This window comes from Ilyonectria robusta (assembly GCF_021365365.1).
Source record: "Ilyonectria robusta strain PMI_751 chromosome Unknown BGZ61scaffold_15, whole genome shotgun sequence".
NCBI classification, from domain to species: Eukaryota; Fungi; Ascomycota; class Sordariomycetes; order Hypocreales; family Nectriaceae; genus Ilyonectria; species Ilyonectria robusta.
In genome coordinates this window covers 703355-727711 of record NW_025764449.1, presented here as the reverse complement: position 1 = coordinate 727711, position 24357 = coordinate 703355, and the positions used below count along the sequence as shown (strand labels likewise).

The 24357-nt window shown below is 53.1% G+C and overlaps 9 protein-coding genes across 9 annotated transcripts; 5 read left to right on the top strand and 4 right to left on the bottom strand.

Annotated features, from left to right (window-relative positions):
- Window positions 1-738: 738 nt before the first annotated feature.
- Window positions 739-2565, top strand: BGZ61DRAFT_480353 (Alkyl/aryl-sulfatase BDS1; the record flags this gene model as incomplete). The annotated part of the gene is made up of 1 exon (XM_046249180.1): window positions 739-2565. The coding sequence occupies one exon, from the start codon at window positions 739-741 to the stop codon at window positions 2563-2565; it is 1827 nt and encodes a 608-aa protein (XP_046101998.1).
- Window positions 2566-4325: 1760 nt separating this feature from the next.
- On the top strand, window positions 4326-6494 carry BGZ61DRAFT_534752 (uncharacterized protein; the record flags this gene model as incomplete). The annotated part of the gene is made up of 1 exon (XM_046254188.1): window positions 4326-6494. One exon carries the CDS (start codon window positions 4326-4328, stop codon window positions 6492-6494), a length of 2169 nt encoding a protein of 722 aa, XP_046101997.1.
- A 120-nt stretch (window positions 6495-6614) lies between these two features.
- Window positions 6615-8347, bottom strand: BGZ61DRAFT_495739 (allantoin permease; the record flags this gene model as incomplete). Its single annotated transcript, XM_046250933.1, has 5 exons — window positions 6615-6968; window positions 6999-7553; window positions 7608-7874; window positions 7934-8188; window positions 8246-8347. 5 exons carry the CDS (start codon window positions 8345-8347, stop codon window positions 6615-6617), a joined length of 1533 nt encoding a protein of 510 aa, XP_046101996.1.
- Window positions 8348-9062: 715 nt separating this feature from the next.
- Window positions 9063-10444, bottom strand: BGZ61DRAFT_495738 (pyridoxal phosphate-dependent transferase; the record flags this gene model as incomplete). Its single annotated transcript, XM_046250932.1, has 3 exons — window positions 9063-9356; window positions 9461-9533; window positions 9582-10444. 3 exons carry the CDS (start codon window positions 10442-10444, stop codon window positions 9063-9065), a joined length of 1230 nt encoding a protein of 409 aa, XP_046101995.1.
- Window positions 10445-10858: 414 nt separating this feature from the next.
- Window positions 10859-12630, top strand: BGZ61DRAFT_549902 (amidase signature domain-containing protein; the record flags this gene model as incomplete). The annotated part of the gene is made up of 6 exons (XM_046255445.1): window positions 10859-10887; window positions 10943-11168; window positions 11251-11421; window positions 11464-12039; window positions 12117-12252; window positions 12308-12630. The coding sequence occupies 6 exons, from the start codon at window positions 10859-10861 to the stop codon at window positions 12628-12630; spliced, it is 1461 nt and encodes a 486-aa protein (XP_046101994.1).
- A 1163-nt stretch (window positions 12631-13793) lies between these two features.
- BGZ61DRAFT_455607 (uncharacterized protein) lies at window positions 13794-14683 on the top strand. Its single transcript, XM_046246405.1, has one exon. The coding sequence runs from the start codon at window positions 14069-14071 to the stop codon at window positions 14573-14575; it is 507 nt and encodes a 168-aa protein (XP_046101993.1). The 5' UTR covers window positions 13794-14068; the 3' UTR covers window positions 14576-14683.
- Window positions 14684-17055: 2372 nt separating this feature from the next.
- On the top strand, window positions 17056-20995 carry BGZ61DRAFT_480347 (uncharacterized protein; the record flags this gene model as incomplete). The annotated part of the gene is made up of 2 exons (XM_046249179.1): window positions 17056-19352; window positions 19405-20995. The coding sequence occupies 2 exons, from the start codon at window positions 17056-17058 to the stop codon at window positions 20993-20995; spliced, it is 3888 nt and encodes a 1295-aa protein (XP_046101992.1).
- Window positions 20996-21367: 372 nt separating this feature from the next.
- On the bottom strand, window positions 21368-22301 carry BGZ61DRAFT_455600 (acyl-CoA N-acyltransferase). The gene is made up of 2 exons (XM_046246404.1): window positions 21835-22301; window positions 21368-21772 (listed from the first exon to the last, which is right to left on the bottom strand). Exons 1-2 carry the CDS (start codon window positions 22289-22291, stop codon window positions 21453-21455), a joined length of 777 nt encoding a protein of 258 aa, XP_046101991.1. The 5' UTR covers window positions 22292-22301; the 3' UTR covers window positions 21368-21452.
- On the bottom strand, window positions 22282-24247 carry BGZ61DRAFT_424308 (uncharacterized protein). The gene is made up of 3 exons (XM_046243600.1): window positions 23284-24247; window positions 23159-23225; window positions 22282-23103 (listed from the first exon to the last, which is right to left on the bottom strand). Exons 1-3 carry the CDS (start codon window positions 23834-23836, stop codon window positions 22773-22775), a joined length of 951 nt encoding a protein of 316 aa, XP_046101990.1. The 5' UTR covers window positions 23837-24247; the 3' UTR covers window positions 22282-22772.
- Window positions 24248-24357: the final 110 nt, after the last annotated feature.

Sequence of the window (24357 nt, the reverse complement as noted above, 5' to 3'; positions counted from 1 at the left end):
AAGTAATGATGAGGAGCCAGAAGGCGCTGAAATGAGCGTCCTTGGAAAGCTTCCAGGCTGTTAGAGCACCATGTAGATGTGAAATCTTTATTTTAGTGGATGCTGGCAAGTGTTCACAGTATTGTAATGGCTGAATGCCAGGACTGATGTGAGATTGCTCACTAGGGTTAGTACCCAACCTTTCAACGCAGTGTGGCATGTCAAGTCGGGAACTTCCAAACTGATATATGAGCGCTGGTTACGCCGTCTGGCGATGGTTCTGCTTGGAGCTTTGTGATTGGGCTTCGTCTATTGCAAATGCCAGGCGCTACTCATCAAGGTTGTGGTGGCTACGAGTATGTGCTCCATAGCTCTGAACCCTCCAATGACTCGGTTTACTTCTAACCTCACCTGCTTCGTTACTGGCGGGGCGCTCTAGAGAATTTCTAAGCGAGAACTAGTTGGGGAAGAGAACATCGGCAGGGGAACGTCGGGACGTAGGGAGGGGGGATTTTGGGCGGGGAATGGCGGGAGGGGAATTGTGAGAGGGGAATATTAGGAGGTGTATACGGAGTATTCGTGAGGGAATAACCCCTACGCATCTTTTCCTGCCATGACGCCTACCCCCAACAATGAAGCGGATACGGTGAACCCTTTAAGGAAAGGAGGGATGTGGATGCCACTTTTGGGCTCTTCACCTTTGAGTTAAACTGAAGACGCTTACGTTCATTTCTCTTTCTCTTCAGCCACACCATCATCATGCCCTCCGAACTTGAGCCTCAGGCGGATACTATCCGCAATGCCCATCGAGGTCACATAAGTTCCTGCCCGTCCAAAACCATTCAAACCCCGACTGGCCAGGTTGCTTGGAGTTTTGAGGACTATGAGTTTCTGGGGGAAAGCAAATGCCCCGAAACTGTTGCTCCAATGCTATGGCGTCAGGCCCAGCTCTGTTCGCTCAATGGACTGTTCTTAGTCACGGACGGCATCTACCAAGTCCGTGGCCTGGATGCGGCCAACATGACCATCGTGGAAGGCGACACTGGTATCGTTGTGGTTGACCCCCTGATGTCCACTGAAACTGCGGCAGAGGGACTCCGGCTTTACCGTGAGTATCGCGGCCATCGGGAAGTGGCGGGACTCATATACACTCATCCTCACGGCGACCATTTTGCTGGGGCCCTGGGCGTCAGCAACCAAGAGCCTGACATTCCCGTTCTGGCGCCTGAAGATTTCATGTTTCACGCCATCAACGAGAACGTTGTTGCTGGAGCACCGATGAATCGACGTGCAGATTTTCAGTTCGGCACCCGTTTACCTCGAGGTGCACATGGACATGTTGCTTGTGGCACGTGTCTTGCTGCGTCGGATGGATCTCGTGGATTCATTCTCCCAACCGCAAGTATCAAGAAAACTGGACAGACGGAGAAAATCGACGGCATCAGATTTGTCTTTCAGATGACTCCGGGGACAGAGGCCCCAGCAGAAATGAATTTCGTTATCCCGGATCGACGAGCGCTTTGCGTGGCAGAGAATGCCAGTCAGAGTCTGCACAACGTTACTCCGCTCCGGGGAGCTATGGTTCGCGACACCAAGGCTTGGTCGAGTTTCTTGGACGAGACGATAGCACGTTTTACCGACAACGTCGATGTGTGCTTCGGAGGTCACAACTGGCCAACTTGGGGGAATGATGAGATCAAGACTTTTTTGGGTCAGCAGCGCGATCTCTACGCATTTCTTCATGATCAAACAGTCTTCTTGATGAGCCAAGGTCTCACGGGCCTAGAAATTGCCGAGAACTTTGAGCTCCCCGACGGACTCAAGAATGTCTGGCATGCTCAAAGTTTCTACGGTTCTCTCACCCATAACGTCAAGTGTATATACCAGCAGTACTTGGGTTGGTATGACGGGAATCCGGCTCATCTTTGGGAACATCCGCCAGCCGAGGCAGGAGCACGATATGTCAGATGTATGGGTGGCATCGACGAAGTTATCCGCAAGGCCGCCCAGTTCGTTGCTGATGGCGATCTTCGGTTCGCAGTGACGCTGCTGAACCACGCCGTCTTCGCAGAGCCAACGAACGTCAAGGCCAAGAGCGATCTCGCAGAAGTTTACGAGACGCTGGCGTGGACCTGTATTTGCGGGCCCTGGAGGGATAGCTTCCTCACAGCTGCTCTCGAGCTGCGTGAGGGCGTTCCAGATTACAGCCCTGTTTCCCATGGGTCCGGCATCCTCAAGGCGGCCTCGGTGGGGCAGATCCTCACGGCTTTGTCTGTTCGGATCAATGGCAGGAAAGCCCAGAGCGAGAGTTGCGTGGTTGATTTGCGTGTGATTGACTGCAAGGAGACTCATCGAGTCTCTCTGAGCAATGGAGCTTTGATTTGCAGGGATATTACTTCTGACACCTCGGGCCAGGGGCATGTTGGCGTCTGTTCCATGACCAAGCAAGACCTGTTAACCATGGTTGTGTCTGGTGTTTTGCCAAAGGATATCGAAGGCCAGCGGACAGAAGCCACTCAGATTGTGGCTTTGATCATGTCCTATATGGAACCTCCAAACCCCAACTTCAACATTGTTGTTCCTTAGGTTGAATCTGGCAAAGAACTGCGTTTGCGACTAGCAGCAGGTTTCTCCAGGTTACCACGTTTGCGAAGGCGGGAACACAGTGGTTTTTGGGAATAGTCTCAATTCAGCATTAGCTCAATAAACCCATGGGACGGGCCAGCGTGCGCAATGCTACCTGAGGATCCAAGAACAGCACATCATTAGGCCCAGAATAACAAAGAACCCGAAAAGTAGGAAGTGTCAATCAGGCTCAGGTGGATGGGAACGATTCTTTCTCACTTACTAGTATCCAAGTTTCAGGCGGATTGCACCAGGTCTTCCCTAGCCGTCCTTTCTATGGGTGGCGGATCAGCAGGTGATTCAGAGTTTCTACACCTCACAGTCGTCGTACCTACTTAGGTGTTTCGTACAACTTGCGCCGCAAGCGGTGATTTGTGGCTCACGGCGATTTTCCCGTTAAGGGGCTAGAAAAGCATTTATAACAGGGTTGTATCCTACAGACCCAGGGTAGAATGGCTCATACCGCCTTGCAAATTGCAGCTTGATGTCGTATTTAGATCGGGATTCAGGGGGGTTCCAAGACACTTGTGGGGTATCCTCACTGGGCTCGGGTAATTGGCGTCCAAGCTGTGATACAATATCATCCCAGAATAACTGAAATCCTAGCTCGTCACTAATCTGGAGGGTGAGGATATTCATCTGTTGTTGGCGCCATAGGGACGAGTCAATTTCTTCCGATAACAGATTTCCGAAGACGGACACATCCAATAAAATATATAAGAATTATTTAAATATCTTGCTTATAGATACTATATCTTGAAATTATTTTACTCTACAAAGCGATAGGGACTGAGACAAGCGCCATAAAGTCTGAGAAACTGGCCAAGTTGTTCACTGCCCAACAAGCTAATGGGCTGGAAGACGACTCCAAGGCTGCATATCGAAGACCATCTCTCCGCAGCGTGCCCGACGATGTGTGGAACTAGGAGCCAGCTTCTTTAATTCCATATCTAGTGTTCGCTGACGCTATGCGCACCAGATAAATGCCTTGTTGGTTCCACCGCCAGCTCAGCCAGACTTGGTCCTTTGGATCCAATTACCCCATGCATTCCTTGTCCTACTGTGGCGCCGTAAAGGTCAGTCACAAGCCCCGAAAGTTAACCAATCCGCTGCCTTTGATCCCATCCTGAGTCTTCGTTGCAAGCTAATTTGCAATTTGCATATGCAGTCAGAATTTGGGCTAGGCATAGCCCAAGCCTTCGCCCGTGATCAAGGTCGACAGATTGGACAGCTGAATCATGGATGTGCATGAGGGACCAACAAATGTCTGAGTGACACTCAATATGAACTTGACTATTGGCTCGCTCGGAAACTGGTATCCCCCTCTTCGACTTGAAAGAGAGAAGTGTTTCAAGGTAGCAGGCCCTGTGTCCAATCCAGTCGCTCCACGAATGTAGTCGGCATGAGGCGACGTCATGTATGCCGACTTCGCCCACCTGCTGACCTTCGGCTGAGCGTGGAGCCTCACGCTGTGCAACAAGACGTAGCAGTTCAAAGAAAAGACACGTTTTGCTCCCGCCTTGTCAATCGTGTTCCTTGACGGAGCATGGTGGGCACACTAAGCGGCGCCAACAATCCTCTCCTGCAAACTTCTCGCAGACCAAGGTTTCCTCTTGCCTTCATATTTAGCGTGCGTATCAATCAGTCTCTCTACAGACAATTGTCGGTCCTATCGGTCCTAACTTACCTCAGGCCTAGCCTTGTGCTCGTCATCGGCCGCCATGGCCGTTGCGCTGCAGTGGGGGCTGGAGACCACCGCAAACGGGGGTCTCTCGTTTTCTCGAGGGCTCATACAGGCCGCCACGACGGACAATGTGCAGCCGATAGCCTTGATTGCCTGCGAAAGGTTTGGCAACACAAGTGCCATGTGCCAGGAGACATGTCTCAAAATCGAAACCTTGGTTCTCCCAACCCCTCAGCCAGCCGTCATCAAATTCATCCGGAGCACCGTAGGGTATTCTCGAAATGACTCCGCAAGTCATCTAGGCACTTCTTTGGCCGGTATCCAGTTCCTTGGTCTTGCAGCAGCCCTCGCGACTTTTGGCCCATTCGACGCTGCAACGGCCATCTCACGGATGCTGAAAAATACCACTACTGATAAGACCCTGCTTCCGACAGTCAGACAACTGAGGGACTTGCTATCGAGCTTAGACGGAAGATTAACCCGTTCCAACTTTGCCGACTCTATCGTTGGTTGGCACACGTGGATGCTGTGTCAAACCCAGGGCATCGATGCCGACCGCAGGAACATCCTCGAACGCGCCAAATCATACCCTTCTACTGAAGCAATCGAGAAACTCGTTGATGCTTTTCGCCAACTCGGTAGAATTGGGGAATCCACGGTTGCGAAAGTTACTATCCAGGTCACATCCAGCGCGCCATGGGTTGTCGCATTCACTAAGTGGTGCCTCGGGGCCCTCCCGTCAGTTTTCTTAGAAGATGGCACACCGGTACTCGATCAACCAGGCTCCAGCGTAACCATTGTTGCCGACACCTTGTCTCCGATACATGATAAGTTCGTCATCACGATCCATCATAGCATCGGAAACCCGGAGGAACTTATTGCCCAGGCCAGCACCAAATCATGGACCGGCATGGTAACAATCGAGAGATGCGGTCAGTGGATGCTTCAGGAGTACAGCCTCAGTCGTGAAAAAGACCTCCATGTTCTCCAAGTAATCCTTCCCTACGCAGCAAAGGCATGTTTAGACCAGTTCATATTCTGCCCTAGTTCGATGTGTGTCCACATATGGGCAACTGGGCTCGAAGGGGAAGCCGAGCTTCGTACAACGCCTTTTCGTGGTGACCACTCAGTCGCGAAGATCTTGTCCCGTATGCTGAATATTGAAACAACCGTGGAGCTAAAGAAGCTTGCTGAAGGTTGTTCCGTCAATGAGCTGCCGTTATTACAGTCATATCTCACCTCGCCCGAGAATGCATGTGGCTGCGATAAGTGTGTCGGCGGTGTGATGAAGGGCAAATGCCGAAAAGAGAGTTTTATCGACAAGATTGCTTTTTTCATTTGCGACATTCTTGCCTTGTCCCTGTTCCACTGCTCAGAGGATCTGCTCGTTCGCATCGACAATGACAGACCATGGGCCAGCGGCCCATACTATGACGATTTCTACGACGCTGTCCGATCTGTTTTTACACGAGCGGCTCCCCTCCACCATGAGGAAATGTTGAATTGCCATATTAAATATCTTGTCGATTGGACTTTAGAGATATTGGGGCACAGCGCGGTGACCGCCAGAGACAAGGTCGCCGGATCAGACTGGGCAATGTCATGCTTCAAGGGGCAGGCTGTCTACCCAACCATTTTTGACACCTGCCGCATCACACGAAAGGGGTATCTCGCGCTATCTTGGGTGCGCGGTGTCTTGGAGTTTGATGGCGAAACGTACGAAATGGTCAAATCCCATGCGGAGTCGGAAGAGTCCCCACCGTCAATAGATTGCACCATCCCATCGACATCCAGGCCACTCAACTTGACCCCCGATTACACCATAAGCTGGAGAGTTCGCGCAACAGAGAGCGCTCTTGAGCTGGGTTTATGTCTCGACGGGCCTTCCCTGGAGATTGTACACAGTCCTTTCAACATCATTCAGAACCTAGGAAGCTGCCTTTTTGTTGAAAGATGTCCCCATGATCGAGACACCGAATTACAGCACGCAGATCCACCCTATTTCTACGATTCACCACTATCTCTCCAAGTAGGTCAAAGGAGCGGGATACGTGTTGTTGCTTTGGACGGTGCCAATGACGTACGATTCCACTTTCTAGGTGATAAACGATTCGCCTATGATGGTGTGGTCGTGCGTTTTGACGCTTGTTTGAAGTGCTGTCTTGATGTCTGTACAGCTGCAAGTCGTGATATCCTCGTTTTTTAGATCAATATATCGTTACCCAGAGTCCATAATCTAACGGAGCAGGTACTTAAAATGTATCTTAGATGGCATATGGATATTATTAATGCAGATTGCTTGTTAACAGATTCTACCAGCAGTACTCTAAACCGTCTCTTTATCCATCAAACCCATGTCCATCTTGCCTTGTTCATGAAGTATCTCGGCCTCCATGATGGAATCCAATTCAATCGCCATCTGATCAAATTTGAGCGACATGTCAATTGTCGACACCGGAATATAAATACTGAGGAGATAGTATACTGTTCCGCTCATGACAATGCTTAGAAGGTATCCCATGTTCCACATATGAGTAGCTCCGCTATTGATCGTGACGGTGCCAAAAGTAGCCACAAACCCGGGAAACGGTAGAACGACACCAATTACCCAAGAAGCAACAGCGCGTATGTTCCATCCCTTCCAATACCAGTATCTGGATTGCGAGTTACCGAGATACAGCTCTCAGATGGAGAAGTTTCCTTTTGCCACAATGAAGTAATCCGTAATGCAGATAGCAGCAAAAGGACCCATGAGGATAGAGTAGCCGGACAAAAATGTGAGAAGCGACTTTGCACTCTTGATGATTTTCCACGGGACGAGAGGAAAGACCAACACCGCGCAGAGGACCTGGCCACGGCGGATGTTAATCCATCGTGGGAAAAGACCAGCAATATCGCTACCAAAAGGGAGTGAATTGGCGGCCACGTTGGTGCCCAGGATTGCAACGGCAAATGCAAACGACGCCAGGAAGACCAGGCCACGCGACGCCGGGGACATCTCATAGTAGTCAAGCGCAGCACTCAAAACATCCCACAAATTCCAGTATGCCTGGCCCCAGAAGTTGGAGGTTGCACTCGCGACAAGGATACCAAAGAGAGCTGGCAATGCGCTGAATAGAGGGTATGTGATGAGCTGCGACCAAGATTGATCGCTGGGCTTCCTCGCATATCGCGCGATATCAGCCTGCGCAACTATCAGGGCGGAACAACCGCCGAATCCAGAGTTGAGCGCGCTCATCCACAGCCAACCGTAGTAGTTCGGGCTCTTGATTTCGGGAGAGACTTAGAAACTAAGGCCAATTGAGCCACCGTTCAGAACAACGGCCCAGATCAGCACTGCGAAGCAAGCAGGGCCAACCAAGCAGGACTTTGCGACAAAGTACCAGTTCAAGTTTCGGGGGTGGATAAAGATGAAGGGCATGGAGAGGGCCCAGAAAATAAAGAGGGCCACCATAAGCTGAGTGGTGATGCCCTGGCTGGTCGGGATAGTGTTGGTGACGGAATTGCATGATGGCCAGATGCACCGCAGGCAGATGGAGACAAAGTTGGCGCCATAGAAAGCATTGACAGCGAACCAGATGGCTGCCTGTTGATAGTTAATATCTCTATAAATGTCCAGGGCAGTCAATCCGGAAAAATACTCACCACAATGCATCGCGACGTGATGGCAAAGTAACTCCCCCACATTCCAAAGCTCGCGCGTGCATACACGGGGAAACCAATATGATACGCTGCAGGTCCTCGGCCGTTCGCAACGAGTAAAACGGCTCCGATAATATGGGAGACGACAACGGCAAGCCATGCAGCGTACCACGGCATCCCCAGCGCAATCATTGCACTGCCGGTGGTCCATGTTCCCGTGGCAAACGACGAAGCCAACCAGAAAGACGTGTAGTGTACCTACGTCCAGGTGCGGAACGATGGCTTGGTGGGCTCAAGATCCTCGTTGGTCCAGACATGTCCGTGGGGATCTTGGTCGAGGTCTGTCACTGTGTTTTGGCCCTTTGGAACTTCAAGTCTTTTCTTGAGATCCTGGCAGGACATTCCAGCGAGACCCATGATGTGAGATTTATAGCAGATATTACGGGTCAGGGCACGTCGGGGTGATGGGTGGAATCAATGTCAGTGATTGTGGATAAATCGAACTGGCGACAGACGCTTGTAATATAACTTGAAGGTCTTCGATAACACGCCGGATCCCTGAGATTCCTGGCAATCGGCGTTGGAACCATGGCCTCCCCATGACTGGTCAATTCCTTAGTGATAGCAGGCCACTTGTTATCAGTCCCGTTATCATCGTGCCCCTACTCTGGCGTCGCCAATTGGCGGCATCGGACGAGGTGATACAGGGGATAACTATCTATTCAGACAACCCCAGAAATGTCCGCCCCGCCTGGGGGGCATCATTTAGCCCTAGCAGGGGCCAAAAACGGATTCCATGTCGAGAGTCCTCTAGACTATTAACTTAGAGCAGCATTGGGGAAGGAAATGTGCGGTCTCGAACGACATGCTTAACGTCACCATGACTCGGTAGGAGGATGGTGAATTTACGCTGATACTGAGTTTCTTGGAAGATATCGGAACCGGCAGTCGGAATATGGTGGACTAAATCCAGTTTCCAAATCACAAGTCACCTGTGCAGAGTTGCCGTGGTGAGCTATGGTCGATTTTGTCTAATATTATTTCTTTGATATGAACGGTTGTAAATTCGGCTGGGTTAAGCAGACCGTAGGTTGACTATCTAGATCTATGTACTATGACAGTAGGAATATCATCACGAACTTCTCCCCGCCTGGCTTATTGCCTCACCCAGCCGCTTGATCCCGTCAACGAGAGCTTCTTCTTCATTCCAGGCCCAACACAATTTGGCGCCATTCCCATACGAGTTATCCCCTCTTTCCGTACTGTTTGGGTCATCAGGCACTGAAAAGATGGCTCCGGGTGCTATCTTGAGGTTAAACTCCTCAAGAGCAACTTGGGCGATTTTAGACCCAGGCGACGTACAGCCCGCAAAGGATATGTAGAGAAAGAAGCCGCCAGCAACTTTATAGTCTCCGGTTGAGATAATCTGGACCCCTAGTGGGTGCAAATGTTCCTTATGGCTCTGGTCATGCTGTACCACCGCTTCTGGTACGTGGGGATGAGAGTGTCCTTGATGTGGCTGGCGAGCACTCCATCTGCTAAGAGCTTCTCAACAATCAGCGATGCGAGGTGACCTTGGCTTCCTCCAGACACGGTGGCACCCCTTACGTAGAGGTTAGCTTTGCCAATTATTAGTCGGAGAAAGACTTACACAGTTCCCATGGCTGAGATGAATGCGGGCGTTGCTTCCAGCCACCCAACCCTCACGCCTGGCGCAACAATCTTCGAAAAAGAACCGTTGCTCACAGAGTTGCCAAATGCCGAGGCTCCCTCCATCTCCCTGTCCACATCTACGAGCCTGGGTGGGCAAGGAAACGCGCTATCCAATGAGGCATCTTCCGCAGTTGGCCACCTCAGCATGTCGTAAACGTCGTCTGATACTACCAGTGCGTCGTGAAGTCTAGCTAAGCGAATCAACTCCCGTGGAGTATCTAAGGTCATGGTTTTTCCACTCGGGTTTGAAAAGGTGGGAATCATGTAAATGGTGTGTCGATACACTTTGCCGTACCCTCCCTCGGGGGTCTTGCTGGGGGTTAACAAGGGATCACTTTTGTCATCCGCCTCCTGGAGCGCATTTCGCAAGAAATCCAGGTCAACTCCGTCATCTCCCTCAGGAACGCCATGGATTTTTCCAGCAAGACCAGCGTCCCTAAAGATAGGGCACGCAAGAAAATACGTGGGCTCGACCATCCATACAGCGCGTGTGTATTTGGGATCCGCAAACTTCTGCAGGACAGTTGCAAGCCCGTTAGACGCGCCGTTGGTGATGATGATGCGCTCCGCAGGAACGGCCCCTACTGCCGGGGCATACATCTCAGTAAGCCATTTGCCAATGTTTTCCCGAAACGAGCCACTGCCGCATTCAGGGCCGTACCGCAGTTGCATGTCGATGTCTTTTTGGCGAAAGACTGCCGAGACTGCCGCACCCATGGCCTTGGATGGGTGAAGATTTGGAGTAGGCCATCCTCCCTGTAGGTTGATGTGCTCCAGAGGCGGTGAGATTTTGGAAATCATGGTGGCTGAATGGTAAGATCGGTTTGGGGAGTGAGATGCGTCAGCTAGAACTATCTGAAAGCAATATCTTTTAAAGCTGCGTGGGTAGCAGTGGCGTTGGTGGAAGTCCGCCCGATCGACTCGGGTTCCCTCCGCTTTCAGGTACACAAACAGGCGGCACATTAATTACTACATAATAGTAGAAATTTCCACCTTTAGGCGAACGTTACTAATCTCTCGAGGTAACAATCGCATCGTCGGACATTGGACAAAAAGTCCGCCGTCAGACGAGGGGGCGCGATCCTACCAAAATTACCCACTTGATAACGGACTTGTAGACCCACCCAGGCCAGATCCTGGACCAAGTGAAGATGCAGGTCACTGTACACCGAGGATGACATTCAGACACGCGCAGGGCAAAGTAATATTTTCATCATGTCAGTTGTTTCAAGTGAAGTTTCTCCGTAAGTGCCCTAGAGGGAATGAGGCTGAGGTGCTGACCACGGCTTCAATTTGAAGATTCAATCCCATAACAGACAGCGATGTGCGGAATATCGCAGCAAAACTGGGCTTCCATGTCGAGGACGCCGAGGTAGAGCCACTACGATTACTTCTCACCGCTGCCCATGATACCTTTAAGGAGCTCTCGAAACTAGAAGACTACAATCCACCTCTTGATCGACAGCGATTTTCCTCGTCGAAACATCCAACCTGGCTCACCGACGGAACATCTTGGCTCCCCATGGTCATATTGCTTCACCATTGAAGATGAAGGATGCTCAACGGCTAGTACTGCCCTGCCAAGGTCGTCTCTCCTCTCCGGGAAGAACATTGTTGTAAAGGACAATATTTGTGTGGCCGATATACGCCAACAAAATGGGACCGATGCACTTCCCTCCTGGGTACCTGAATCAGATGCAACAGTGGTAACAAGGATTCTCGAGTGCGGCGGTAGAATCGTTGGCACTGCGACGTGTGAGGCGTTAAGTTGTGCGACAGTCAGCAATACTGCTGCTACTGGGCCCATACACAACCCATAGGCCAAGGGCTACTCCGCTGGAGGCTCTTCATCTGGCGTTGCGGGTCTTGTTGGACGTCGCAAATTCATTGAGGACAAGGGCGAACGTATTGATGTCGACATGGGCATGGGCGCAGATCAAGGCGGCTCAATCAGAGTCCCTGCTGCGTTCTGTGGCCTGGTCGGTCTGAAAGCCACCCACGGACTGATTCCCTACACAGGAGTCATTAGCTGTGAACCTGTTCTCGATCACGTTGGGCCGATATGTAAGACTGTGTGGGACACGGCTCTTCTCCTTGAGGCAATCGCAGGACGAGATGGGCTTGATGACCGTCAATCGGGGGCCCATGACGTAGGGGAGGTCCCTTATTCTACCAACCTCGACACCTGGTACAACGAGGCTACAAAACTGCACGGGTCAAAACAGCTGTCCGGTCTCAAAGTGGCCATTCTCACCGAAACCATCGATGCCCCATTCGTTACCGCAGCGATGGAGGATGAAGTGAGAGCCGTGGCAGGCCAGCTAGAGCAGCTGGGTGCCTCCGTCGAGCAGATTTCCATGCCTAGTCATGCGACAGCCAGGTCGCTGTGGATGGGAGTGTGTCGACAATCACTCACAAGCACGGCATTGGGGAACCCGCATGGCCGTCGAACATGGTGTCCTCCGGGTTCCAGCAGACTCTCATCCCCTGGACGCAGAGTAAGTGGGACAAGCTACCAGCAGGGATGCGCAATGAGTTTATCAACGGGGCATACGAGGCGGATAAGTACCCTTCGCTCTACCAAAAATGCATGAACTTGACTATTAAGGGTAAATATCCGCAAGGGGTCCAAAGTTGAAGGGGCTCGGCTGATTATGAGTATAGTTACCAACGAATACGAGGACATCTTTCGGACATTCAATGTGCTTCTAATGCCCAGCGTGCCCTTCACTGCCCCGCCGTTATTCGACAGAGACACAGCCTCCTCAATGAAGAAGATCTCATCAACATTTGGCCAGACGCTGAACACGATGCAGTTCAACTTGACCAGTCACCCTGCGATGGTAATCCCGACGGGCCGCGCACCAGACATGAGTGGGAAATACCCAGAGACCTTGCTCCCCTTGTCGGTGCAGTTTGTGGGGCCGCTTCACGGCGAGCAAGAGTTGCTCAAGTTTAGGTATACCTATGAAAAGGGGTTTGATTAGACTATTAGAAACTCGGCCTGAAGAATTGGAACCAAATTAGGTTGGTAGAATTAAAGAAACGATGTCTCTTGTTTACCATTCGCTATTGAATGCGGACTGCCGCTTGGCTGGGGAATAGCACGTCTGACCCAAATTCATCGAGCCGCTCTACCAGAGAGTCATCCTCGCGGAGCAACTATTCGGCTTTGCATTTAGGATGAGAGTTTAAAACAAGCTAGACTCCGTGTGATGACTTGTCGTCCATCAGGTAGCTCTGGGATTCCGCGACCAGCGGCTACCCTGAAGCAGCACATGAGGCAATTGCGGGACAGCGCAGTCCTATTCTTGACCGACATGGTGGCTATGCCCAACATTCACGCTTTGTTCCAACTGCCAACAGTCAAGATACGAAATACTGCTGCAATTGAAAGTGACCTGGACCCTGACCGACGGCCTGGATTCTTGAGTGCTTGCACCGTTTCCCCGCTCCACTGCCGATTCTCTGGCCGAGTTCCCGAAGCTTCAGGCTGATACCCACTGTAGATGGAGACAGAGCACTGGAAATAGAGCACTGGAAATAGAGCACTGTGGTGTTGGTCGCTGTGCCGAATGTTGGTCGCGCAAATCCGCGCATTGGAGGCGTGGCAAGAAGCCGCGTGTTGTCGCGACTAATGCACCGCTCCACGAGTCTGACCATGATGACCAACAGGTCTTTATGTCGAATGGCGAGAGTCTCGATTCATGCGCTGTCGCTGAGGTGTCGTTGAAGCGCAACGCTGGACTTCATTCTGTCGGTCCACTGAAAGCAGAACCACCCACGCGCTATAGATTTGGCTCGTGTAGCACTAAAAAGTCTCCTTCCAGCGCCAAATCGCCCTACGACTCCGCTATCGCCTCAATGGCTCCCAAACACGATGCCAATATCGCCTCCATGCACTCCATCCATTCCATGGCAAACCAAGAACCAACCGCATTTCCATAATAATCCGCCAAGCCCCCGTGCCTCCTCTGCGCTGGCAGCTCCCTCACAGCCCCAGTCCAGTCCCCCGTATTTGCTATTTTCAGCGCGCAGCTGCTGGGTGCCGAATCACGAGGCGGCGTGCTGCTCCACTTGCCGGGACCGGCCTGGGAGAGAACTCGGAGAAATACGACTTTTGGTGTGCTACGTCAGTCGACGACTCCATCATTCTTCCGAGGCTGGGCTTCGAAGGATCCTCACCAGCCTCATCTTGTGCGTTGTGGACTGGATGTCGGCATGGAGTTGCAAATACTGCTGCAAGAGGAGGGTTGGATATGACATGAGGGTATTATTTAAAGAAGCGTAAGACTGCCCTTCAGATCAACTCCCAAACAGACAGCAACACAGTCACAACACTACAACATCTTCACGACTCTAAACTCCAACATCTCTTGTTTCCTCTTTACTCCCAAAATCAAGCAACCACCAATCACCGCCAACATGCAGTTCTCCTTCATCACTCTTCTCCTCGCCGCCTCCTCCGCCATCGCCGCCCCCACCGCACCGCTCGTCTCCCGAAGCGACTCATGCATGGCCAAGGGCGCCAAGGTCTCCAGCTGGACCGTCCACGACTTCGACCTGGACTACAGCACCACCAAGGCCGGCGCCAAGACCAACAGGGGCACCGTCAGCTTCTCGCTTGAGAACAAGGCCCTCTCCTACCGGGCCAAGTGCAAGGCCACGTCGACGGGCAAGAACTTCTTCGTCGGCGGCGTCACCTACAAGTGCCAGTCGGGCTCCAGCCGCGACTCTGCCTCGTTCCGCTTCGACCACAAGAGCGGCACGCTCGCCATCAACCAGGCCTGGGCTTGCGCGTCCGAGGGCGGTCGCTATGAAGCCTCGGGCAAGACGAAGCTCAACCTCAGCTGCCAGGGGACCAACGGCCGTGTTAGCTGCGACAAGAAGACCGTCAAGGCTCCCATCACTCAGAAGAGCGCTGTCCTCTGAGTGGTCTACGGATATACATCGACAACTTGGGCCACTTCTACCTCTTCTTCTCTTCTACTTCCACTTCCATTTCTGGCTTAGGGACATTTTCGCATTTTCGCATTTTCGCATTTTCGCATCATCATTGCATCAGCAACATGCGTGGCGTTTTCGGCACATTTCACGACTACCCCGTGACAACGGACGGATCTATCATCATGACATTCATTACGCAAGATACCAAGGGAACGGGACAGCGCATTTGGATTAGACAGGCTCGACACACTGAGCATCACTTGAAGGTAGAACTTTGATCATTAGACTTGGGTAGCATAACATGCATTTCGTTCAAAACTTCTCCTCGTGCCCGCCCAGATGAACCGGTGGATCAACCCCTGTAATCACACTCGTGGCGTAGGTCGTCTTAAGCCCTACACACGGGGACGAACTCCGCAATACCCAGGTGATGAGATTATCTCCGCCTGCCCGGTCCTGCTTGTGGCTAGCTGAACGTGCTTGGAATACTACGTAGCAGCTGACGGCAGGGATTGAGCGAGTATTTACTCTTGGCTCGGCCTGTACTGGCTGCTTCTTCGGCTCCAGCTTCTTTTCCCAACCCCTATGCATATGCAACTTATGACCTGTTCTACCCTGCATGTGGAAATTTCTTACCTGCAAGAGGACCCAGGATGCAACATGATGTGATCAACCACAATAGGATGGGCAGTGGAGAGGCTTCTGCTCTGGATATTTCCCTCACCACTTGACGTGTAAGCCAAGACATGGCTGACACAGCGTGCAGATTGCACTTCCAATAATTCTGCAAGCCTCACGCAGTTCATATGCAGAAGCAAAAGCTGGCGTTCTGGGCGCTGCCTGTTCACGCGCGTACGAGTCATCCCCAGCGTTTGACGGCCAGGGGTATGATTCGGATTTTTGCTATTGTGGAACAGGGGCTTGCTTAACAAATAACCATAAACTAAGCCTATTTTAACGCGCTACTCTTTTTTTTTCTCCTTCCGCGTACTTCCTCCCGCCCATCCATGAGTAGTACCTTGCTTACGCGTGGCCCAGGTGCAAGGGGGGTGAGTGTGTGTGTGTGTGTGTGTGTGTGTGCGTGTCTGTGTGTGTCCTTTTCCGTAAACCAGCCAGTATTTAAAGATCCCGAGCCGGGGAATTGGCCCTGTTGCATGACACCTCACGCTAGAACGGGCACGCTTGGATTTACCGAGAGAATTGCAGGCAGCTCTGGGTTCCCCCCGGCCTTCCTCTGTTCTCTCCTCGCCCCGTTGGGGAGCGAGTGGACACTGAACGGTGTTGGCGCTGCGAGAACCGTCTACTAGACAGGGGGATTCCCGGTGTCGATCATTGGCCAGTGGTAAAACCCCCTTGACGAGCTATTTCCATTGCCTGAAGTCGACCCGCAGCCAAGAACAAGTCTCGTATCACGCAGTGGAGTTACGAGTTTCCGCGTCTAGGTTTTTGCCTGACGGAAGAATGAAAAAAAGAACTGGCCCATGACGAGCGAGAGCTGAAACCCGGACCCCGGCCACACCGTAGCCAAGACGACCTACTTCGCACCACATTGCCCCATGGCTGCATGCTGAATAGGCGTGGCGCGCCCGCCTGGCGGGTATGCCAAGCTTGCGTTAAGCTTAAGAATAAGCCTAGAGATCGCGGCTAGCCGGTTGGGTTTGAATCCGGCGATACGAAGTGTGCCAGGGGGAACGCCATCGACGTGGCTCGCGGCGGCAAGGCGTTGATGCAATAATGGAGCGCCCAGCACATGGCCAAGCCGCTTGCAGCCTCCTAAATCTTGTCTCCCCACCTCGTCGTGGTCAGCAACTGGTCCTGATACCACTCCGTGTGCTTGGCGGTGGGTGAATTGAATCTGCACCTGTCAATAGTCTATACGAACCAGCACAAGATGGGCCCCTGCCAAGACGCCCAGCCGCCACCAATCTCCTGCCACGATCCACCAACATGAAGAAGAGGAGTGGGAAGATGCGGACGACAGCCGATGGAAAAGCCAAATGGCATTCAGCCCCGGACCGGCATCCCTGCGGCGAGAGCCTCACGAGCAATCAATAGGGGCCTGATTACCACGGATCCCGGCGAGAGCAGGGCCATCCAGACGTCTCCACCACGGCGATCCCATGAATACTACGCAGCTAGACGATTCTGTGACGAGGCCCGCAGAGACGAAGGCCAAGCTGGTGCCAAGGGCTTGGCCACATCAATAGTGGTGACAATTCGCGGCCGACTGATGTGCTGGGACCAGCTGAGGCCCGAGGGGGGTTTGAAGACTCCTCCTTTAATAATGTCGTCGTCGGGTCTCTCTTTTGCTCCTCACATTCCCACCCGTCACTCATTCACTCGTTTGAATCGTCTTTGAGACATCCGGAGGCTCGTCTTGAGTCGCCACCACTTTCGTTTTTTGCGCCCTTCTCAAGTCATTCGTTCGTCCCCAGAGTCCGCCTGAGACTCGCTCCACTCCCGCGATGCGCCTTCTCAGCATCGCCGTCGCCGCCCTCGGCCTGCTGAGGGTTGGCGAGGCCAGTCGGTGCAAGCCCGACACGACCGGTTTAAGCACCAATGCGGCCACTCCCACATCTACTCCCTACGCGCCCCCTGTGATCGGCAACCCCAACTTCGCTGTTGACCTGGAGGAGTACGAGATCGAAGGAAAGGCCCAGTGGGTTGAGGACGGTCAGGACGGCGCCGGCGATGGTGCTTGTCAACTCGAGGACGGAGAGGAGGATGAGAGTGCTCTCGAGAAGCGCCAGTCCAGCGGCGGCTCATCCATCAGCACCATTGTCAGGCGTCTCACTCCCCGTACTACGTACACGATCAAGTTCTACTACTACGTCCGCGTTGCTCGACCTGCCAACAGCTGCCGACTCCAGGCCTCCTTCAACGGCAACAACTTCGCAACCTCGGAGCGATTCGGCTCGGCGGGCTCATCCTGGGTTCCGCTTTCTGGCACCATTAACCCCACCTCATCCAGCGGAGTTTTGAAGATCAGCCTTACCTGCCAGTTCCGAGGCTACGTCAGTGTGTACGTCGATAGTCTCACTGTGACTCGCGGCACTCTTGTTACCAGCTCTTCTTCGACCATCGCCAGCTCCACTTCCAGCTCAGTTGTCTCCAGCGCTGTCTCCTCGACTGAGTCTGCCGGTGTCTCTTCAACTGAGTCTACGGATGTCTCATCCTCCCTGTCCACCGATGTCTCATCTTCTCAGTCCACAGATGTCTCAGCCTCGCAGTCCGCCGCTTCCGCTTCCTCCACCGCCAGTGCTGAGACCACTCCTGGGGCCTCGAGCTCCGATGTTTCCAGCACTTCCGGAGCCTCAAGCTCAGATGCTTCCAGCACTTCTGGTGCCTCGACTGATGCTTCTAGCACCCCCGGTGCTTCATCCTCGGACGCGTCTAGCACTCTTGGTGCCACAAGCTCCGATGCCTCCAGCTCGATTGACACCTCGAGCACTCCCGGTGCCTCGAGCTCTGACGCTTCTAGCACCCCCGGAGCGTCGAGCTCAGCTGATGTCTCCAGTACTCCGGGAGCCTCAAGTTCCGATGTTTCCAGCACTCCCGGAGCCTCAACTGATGCCTCCAGCACTTCTGGTGCCTCGACTGACGCTTCTAGCACTCCTGGAGCCTCAAGCTCCGATGTCTCCACCACCCCTGGGGCATCCAGCTCTGCTGATGCTACTAGCACCCCTAGTGCTTCAAGCTCCGATGCTTCAAGCTCCTACGCCTCCACCACTCCCGGCGCCTCAAGCTCGACTGATGTTTCCAGCACCCCTGGTGCCTCAACCGCTTCTGATTCCCCCAGCTCTGACGCCTCGACGACTCCTGGCAGCACTGCCGGTACCTCTTCCGGCACCGCTTCAAGCGACAGTGCTAGCAACACCCCTAGCACCACTCCGGGTGCCTCTTCCAGCGACAGTTCGTCCAGTGTCACTGCCAACAACACTCCTACCACTACTCCTGGCACCACTTCCAGCAGCTCATCTAGTGTCACTGTGAACAACACCCCCAGCACTACTCCTGGAACCGCCTCCAGCAGCTCATCCGGTCCCGCTTCAAGCGACAGTGCTAGCACCACTCCTGGAACCACCTCCAGCAGCTCGTCCAGCGTCACTGTCAACACTCCTACCACCACTCCTGGTACGTCCAGCACCTCTGCCAGCGACAGTTCGTCCAGTGTCACTATCAACAACACACCCACCACCACCACCCCCGGCACCACTTCCAGCAGCTCCGCCAGCCTCAGTGCGAACAACACCCCTACCACCACCCCTGGAACCACCTCCAGCAGCATTGCGAGCACTACTCCCAGCAGCACCTCCAGCAGCACCACCTCCAGCCTTCCCTCCGCCACCATCGACAGCACCATCCTCATCATCGCCCGCGACGACTCCACCGCCGCCATCGGAAGCCTCGGCCTCCTGGCCTACGGCATTCCGTACGAGTACCTCATCGTTCCCCAGGCCGGCGTGGAGCTGCCTGTGCTGAACTCCAGCCGCACTGCTGGAAACTACGGCGGCATAGTCGTCTTGGACTCCGTCTCGTACGACTACGGCTCTACCGGCTGGCGCAGCGCTCTCGACGATGCCCAGTGGACTGTTATCCATGCGTACCAGGCTGACTTCAGCGTCCGTATGGTCCGCATCAACGACTACCCTGGCGTTAACTCCGGTACCGTTCCCGTTGCCGGCGGATGCTGTGACGCGGGCAACGAGCAGAGCGTCTTCTTCTCCGACGTCAGCGACTTCCCTACTGCCAACATCAAGGCGTAAGTTCATAATATTGTCAAGTTCCCATCTTCATGGCTAACGGTCTCTTAGTAAAGCCGAGGTCGGCACCACCGGTCTCTACCACGTCCCTGCAACCATCACGGATGATTCAACCACCAAGGCCGTCGCCAAGTTTGGCACTGCTGTTGGCTTCGATTCGGAGACTGTGGCTGCTGTTATCAACAACTTCAACGGCCGCGAGCAGTTCGTTTGGTTTATGAGCTGGGCCCCCGCTTGGTCATTGACCTCTGCTTTCCTCGAGCACTCGCACATCCACTGGATGACCCGCGGCCTCTTCCTCGGCAAACGCAAGATCCACCTGGGCGTTCAGATTGACGACGTGCAGCTGTCTACTGAGCCTTACTTCCCCGCCGGCCTCGAAGACGTCAAGATCACCACCGACGATCTCGAGGCTCACATCCTGTGGCAGAATGACCTTGCTGGCCGTCTCCCTGCCGGCTCCGAGTTCTGGCTCGAGCTGGGACACAACGGCAACGGTGATCTCATTGACGCTACGGCCGTCGAAGGTGCCGAGGATATTTGCAACCCTCCTGAGGCTGTTGACTACGAGTACCTTCCCGACCCCCCTCATGAGTGGCTCAAGCCCATCGGATCCGGCGAGGACCAGTGGCCTGCCTCATTCGCCGAGTACTCTTGGACCGAGGAATGTGCAGCTCTGGATGACTTTGCCGCTTGGTTTATGGTCCCTGAGAACCGCGATCAGTTCGGTCACATTTCCCACACCTTTACCCATCTTAACCTGAACAACGCCACTTACAAGGATACCGCTCGTGAGATCCGGTTCAACCAGGCGTGGATGAAGCAGCTGGGCATTGACCAGGGCATCCGCTACTCTCCCAACGGCATCATCCCTCCCCAGATCACTGGTCTGTTCAACGGCGATGCCCTCAAGGCCTGGTTGGATAACGACATCCTCTATGTTGTCGGCGACAACACTCGCCCCCAGACCCGATACACTGACAACCCCTACTGGCCTCTAATCACCACGACCGAGGCCAACGGGTACGACGGTGTTGTTGTTATCCCCAGATTCGCCACCCGCATCTACTACAACTGCCACACGCCTGCGTGTAACCTCGAGGAGTGGATTGTCACCTCTGCCGGCACTGGCGATTTCTATAACCTCTTGAAGGTTGAGAAGGAGTCGGTCATCCGCAACCTTCTGATGCTCCAGTCCGATCCCTACATGTTCCACCAGGCCAACATGTACATGAATGAGGAGCCTTTGACCATTGGAGACCAGACCGGCAGCATGTCCCTTGTGCGGGCCTGGACTGAGACTGTTGTTCAGCAGCTCATGGCTCTGACCAACTGGCCCATCAAGAGTATCACCCAGGACGACATGGCTCATTACTTCCTTGACCGCAAGACTGTGGATCTCTGCAACCCCAAGCTGTCCTACGCCTTCACCGAGGACGGCACATCCATCAAGTCTGTGACCGTCACCGCCGACGGTAACACTTGCGGCAAGCCTATTCCCGTGACCATTCCCTCCGGGTCTGCTTCTGCCTCCGGAGGATCGGTTTCTTCGGATGTGGTCGGAACTGAGCCCCCGATCCAGTGGGTGACGCTCAGCGGCGAGCCCGTCACCCTGACGCTCAGCACGCCTGTTGCGTTTTAATTTCTCCTTCCCAGTAGGAAAAAAGTCTTGTATATCATGCGACCAATTAGCTACGTAATAATTCGATTTCAAGCCAAATATAGCTACGAAAATTCATCACGTTATATACATGAGTTGTGATTTGCCCTGTTCTTCCCTGTAATTACCGTATGCGCGTTTTGCCCTGGTGCCGTTTAAATCCCACCGGATCGGTTGATCTGCCGTCGGCTCGCCGCCGTGACGCCGATCTTTACGATCCCTTACATGACACCCTAGCCAGTCTCTGGATCGTAGTGTGCCGCGGATAACCCCAGACAACTGTGGGGTATTGGAATGCAAGCGAGGGAGCCGAAGGGGTCCCGACGCCTCAGGTGGGGAGAAGTCGTACTACACTGACATTGACCAGTTATATTGAGCTATCTATAGCCGTCGACATAAGACGGTAAACCATCAGCAGCCGTCGTGATATGAGTTTCCTCTAACCTCTATTTCTAGGGCGCCGAATCAAACAACCTTCAACCTCCTTCACCCCCTCGAATTGGCGTGCCAGGTCTTCATCCTCTTTGATCCCCAAGCTCATATTGCGCTGCACAATCTCCTGCGCCCAGTACTCAGTATCAATGGTCCAGACCCCGAGTTCCTCAAACCCTGCCTTCAAATAGAGTCCATGAGACATCTCAGAAGAAACAATGAGCGTCGGCAGACCGTCAGCATCGGCCTTTTCTGTCACAGCTTGAAGAAGTTTCGCGCCGATGCCTTTTCTTTGATAGTCTGGATGGATCATGAGATGCCAAATGTCTAAGGGTGTGAGTATTGGCCATATAGATCAAATAGGTGGCAAGACTTTAGGTGAGACCTACAGTAATGCCGCTGTCCCTTCACTGCCTCTTGTTTGCATGCGTCCATCTCCTCGTCTCTCTTATTGAACCGATCCCATATCTCGTTGAGATGGTCCTTTGGAGAAATAAGCGGGGGTCGAGGGGGCTTTTGATTATCCTTTTCCTGGGCAATGTTTTTGTCCTCCGCCTTCGTCTCTGCTGCATCCGGATCCTGTGCCTCGACAATACTATAGCGTATGAAACCGACGATAGATCCTTCCAACTCTGCAGCCAGATACACAAAGGTGGGGTTCTTCAGCGCCCTCTCGGTCAACATAGGCAACAGCTCCCTAGGGTGTGTTTTGAAAAGAGCACCGTAAAACTCATGGTGCTGCATCAAGGCCTGGTAGTGAACCTGGAAAATGGCGTCCTTGTCGGCGAGAGTCGCCTGTCGAATCTTTGGAGCGCTCATGTTGGCACCAGAGTAGCTTTCTGTCATTAAAATTTTATTGTAAGGTTGAAACAACGAATTTATGTACAGAACTAACATGCTTTGTATATACAAAGGTCCAGATGCAAGACCTAAAGAGGAAGGCGGTCAGACGACTTGCGTCACACCGGATGACTCGAGCCCGCCAATCAATCCCACCTTCCTATCGTTGCGGACATCGTCATGGATGGACCCAACGAAATCCAGCCAAATTCCCAGCTGGAAACATCCGCTTTTCGCCGCATTCAGTGAAGAAAATTTCTCTGATAATGCCAAATACTCCTAACCATGCTAACCAGTTCGTCTAGCGTAACGCAATGCAACCAACTTGGAGCATCCGGGACAGCGTCTGACCTGTCCACCTCGGTGATCTAGTGCCTTGTCCCAAACACGTTCGATTCAAATTAGCGGGCATAGAGCCCATGCGTGCTTCTTTGGAAGCACCCGAGTCGTTAGGTCGATACAGGATAAACCTGTCGTAAAAGGACGTCTACAGGGTCTTTGGCTTCGCAATGGGTTGATCGTTCTCATCCACCAACCCCTTCTCTCGCATGACCCTCAGGGCTTCGTGGATAGGGTCCAGGTCGGGGCGAGGAGCCTTGTGAGAGTCCCAGTAGTTGTCGGCCCAGGTAAAGTACTGTCCGTAGTTGCACGTAAAGTACATGTGGTGGAGGGTGTGGTGAGCTGGGCTGTTGATGAACTTTTCCAGCCAGTGTCCAGTGATCATGTCACCGTCATGAATGAGGATGGTCCAGATTTGGACCAAAGCAAAGAGCACCATGTACAGATACTTCTGCATGGGGCAGATGAAGACGAAGACACTGTGAACTGGTTAGCAAAAATGCTCGATTAATCACATGTCAAATGAGTACTCACTGATACGGCAGGGATTGGACGTAACCATCAAGGGGATGGAACGCAATGGCGGCCCAGGGCGTTGGGACTGTTGGTCTGGTTAGCTCGCTGGTCATACGAGGATGGATAAAAATGACATGACGCACTAATCCATTTGTGATGGGGTTTATGAACATATTTGTAAATGCTCGGGTGATGCTCCAGGCGATGAATCCAGTAAATGCCGATGTCGTTGAAGATGGCGTACAACAGGGTCGAGACAAAAACCCAGGTCCAGCCATACTCGTCTATTCTCGTGTAGAGCAGGCTCTTGCCGCGCACCTCGGCGAGGAAGAAGGGGATAGTGAGAACGGCAATGATGGGGATCGCAAAGAAGGAGGAATTGACCTCCATGCGGATCTGGTTCTTGAGGAAACGCGGATGATGTTCCAAGCGCCGGTCAAAGATGAGGTAGTATGACAGGGTCGCGGACACGACGTAAATAGAGGCAGCGCCGAAACTGGCAATCAGGAAGAGAGAGAAACATTGGCGGTAGATGTCATCGCGGGGGATCGCAGATGCGATGGACGCGGGGAAGAGAGAATCGGGCGACGATGACGATGAAATGGTAGCATTGTCGGTGAAGACAGGCGCAGGGAAGACGCTCGCGTAGGCCTTGTCAAAGACAAAGTAGTCTGCGATCTCCAGAATGGCGTCCATGGTGAGATCTGACCCTAAAGAGGAATAGAAGTCGGCGGGGCGCAATTGGCTTCAATCTACGACTGGCTCATGAGGTCGAAAACGGCGGGAAGAGTTTTGAAAGACATACCTCTGAAGCTCCAAAGGAAGGGATATCGATTGATAACCACGTCGCAATCTTAACATTCAAGCCGAAAAACTGGACCCGAGTACGAAATATGTCATTTGCTTCCCCACAGCTAATATCCGCATCCAATAGGAGGCGCCAATTGCCTCCCGGCCATGCCCGATACAGCTCTAGACGGCGCAGAGCTGCGTTGATTGGTTCATCTCTGCCCCTTAAGCGGGTATCGAGATGCGAGCACGAGGCAGAACGAATACGACATGCAGCCAAGGGTCTTTCTTTCTTTCTGCCTCAGGCCATCCCAACAGAAAAGGAGGAAGCTGGAATCCGTCGACGGAACGCTCGGAGAGTGTGTTTTTGTTGACGCCGGAAGCGGGACTTCCGGCCCACAATAAATCATGCGACTATTATGAATCAC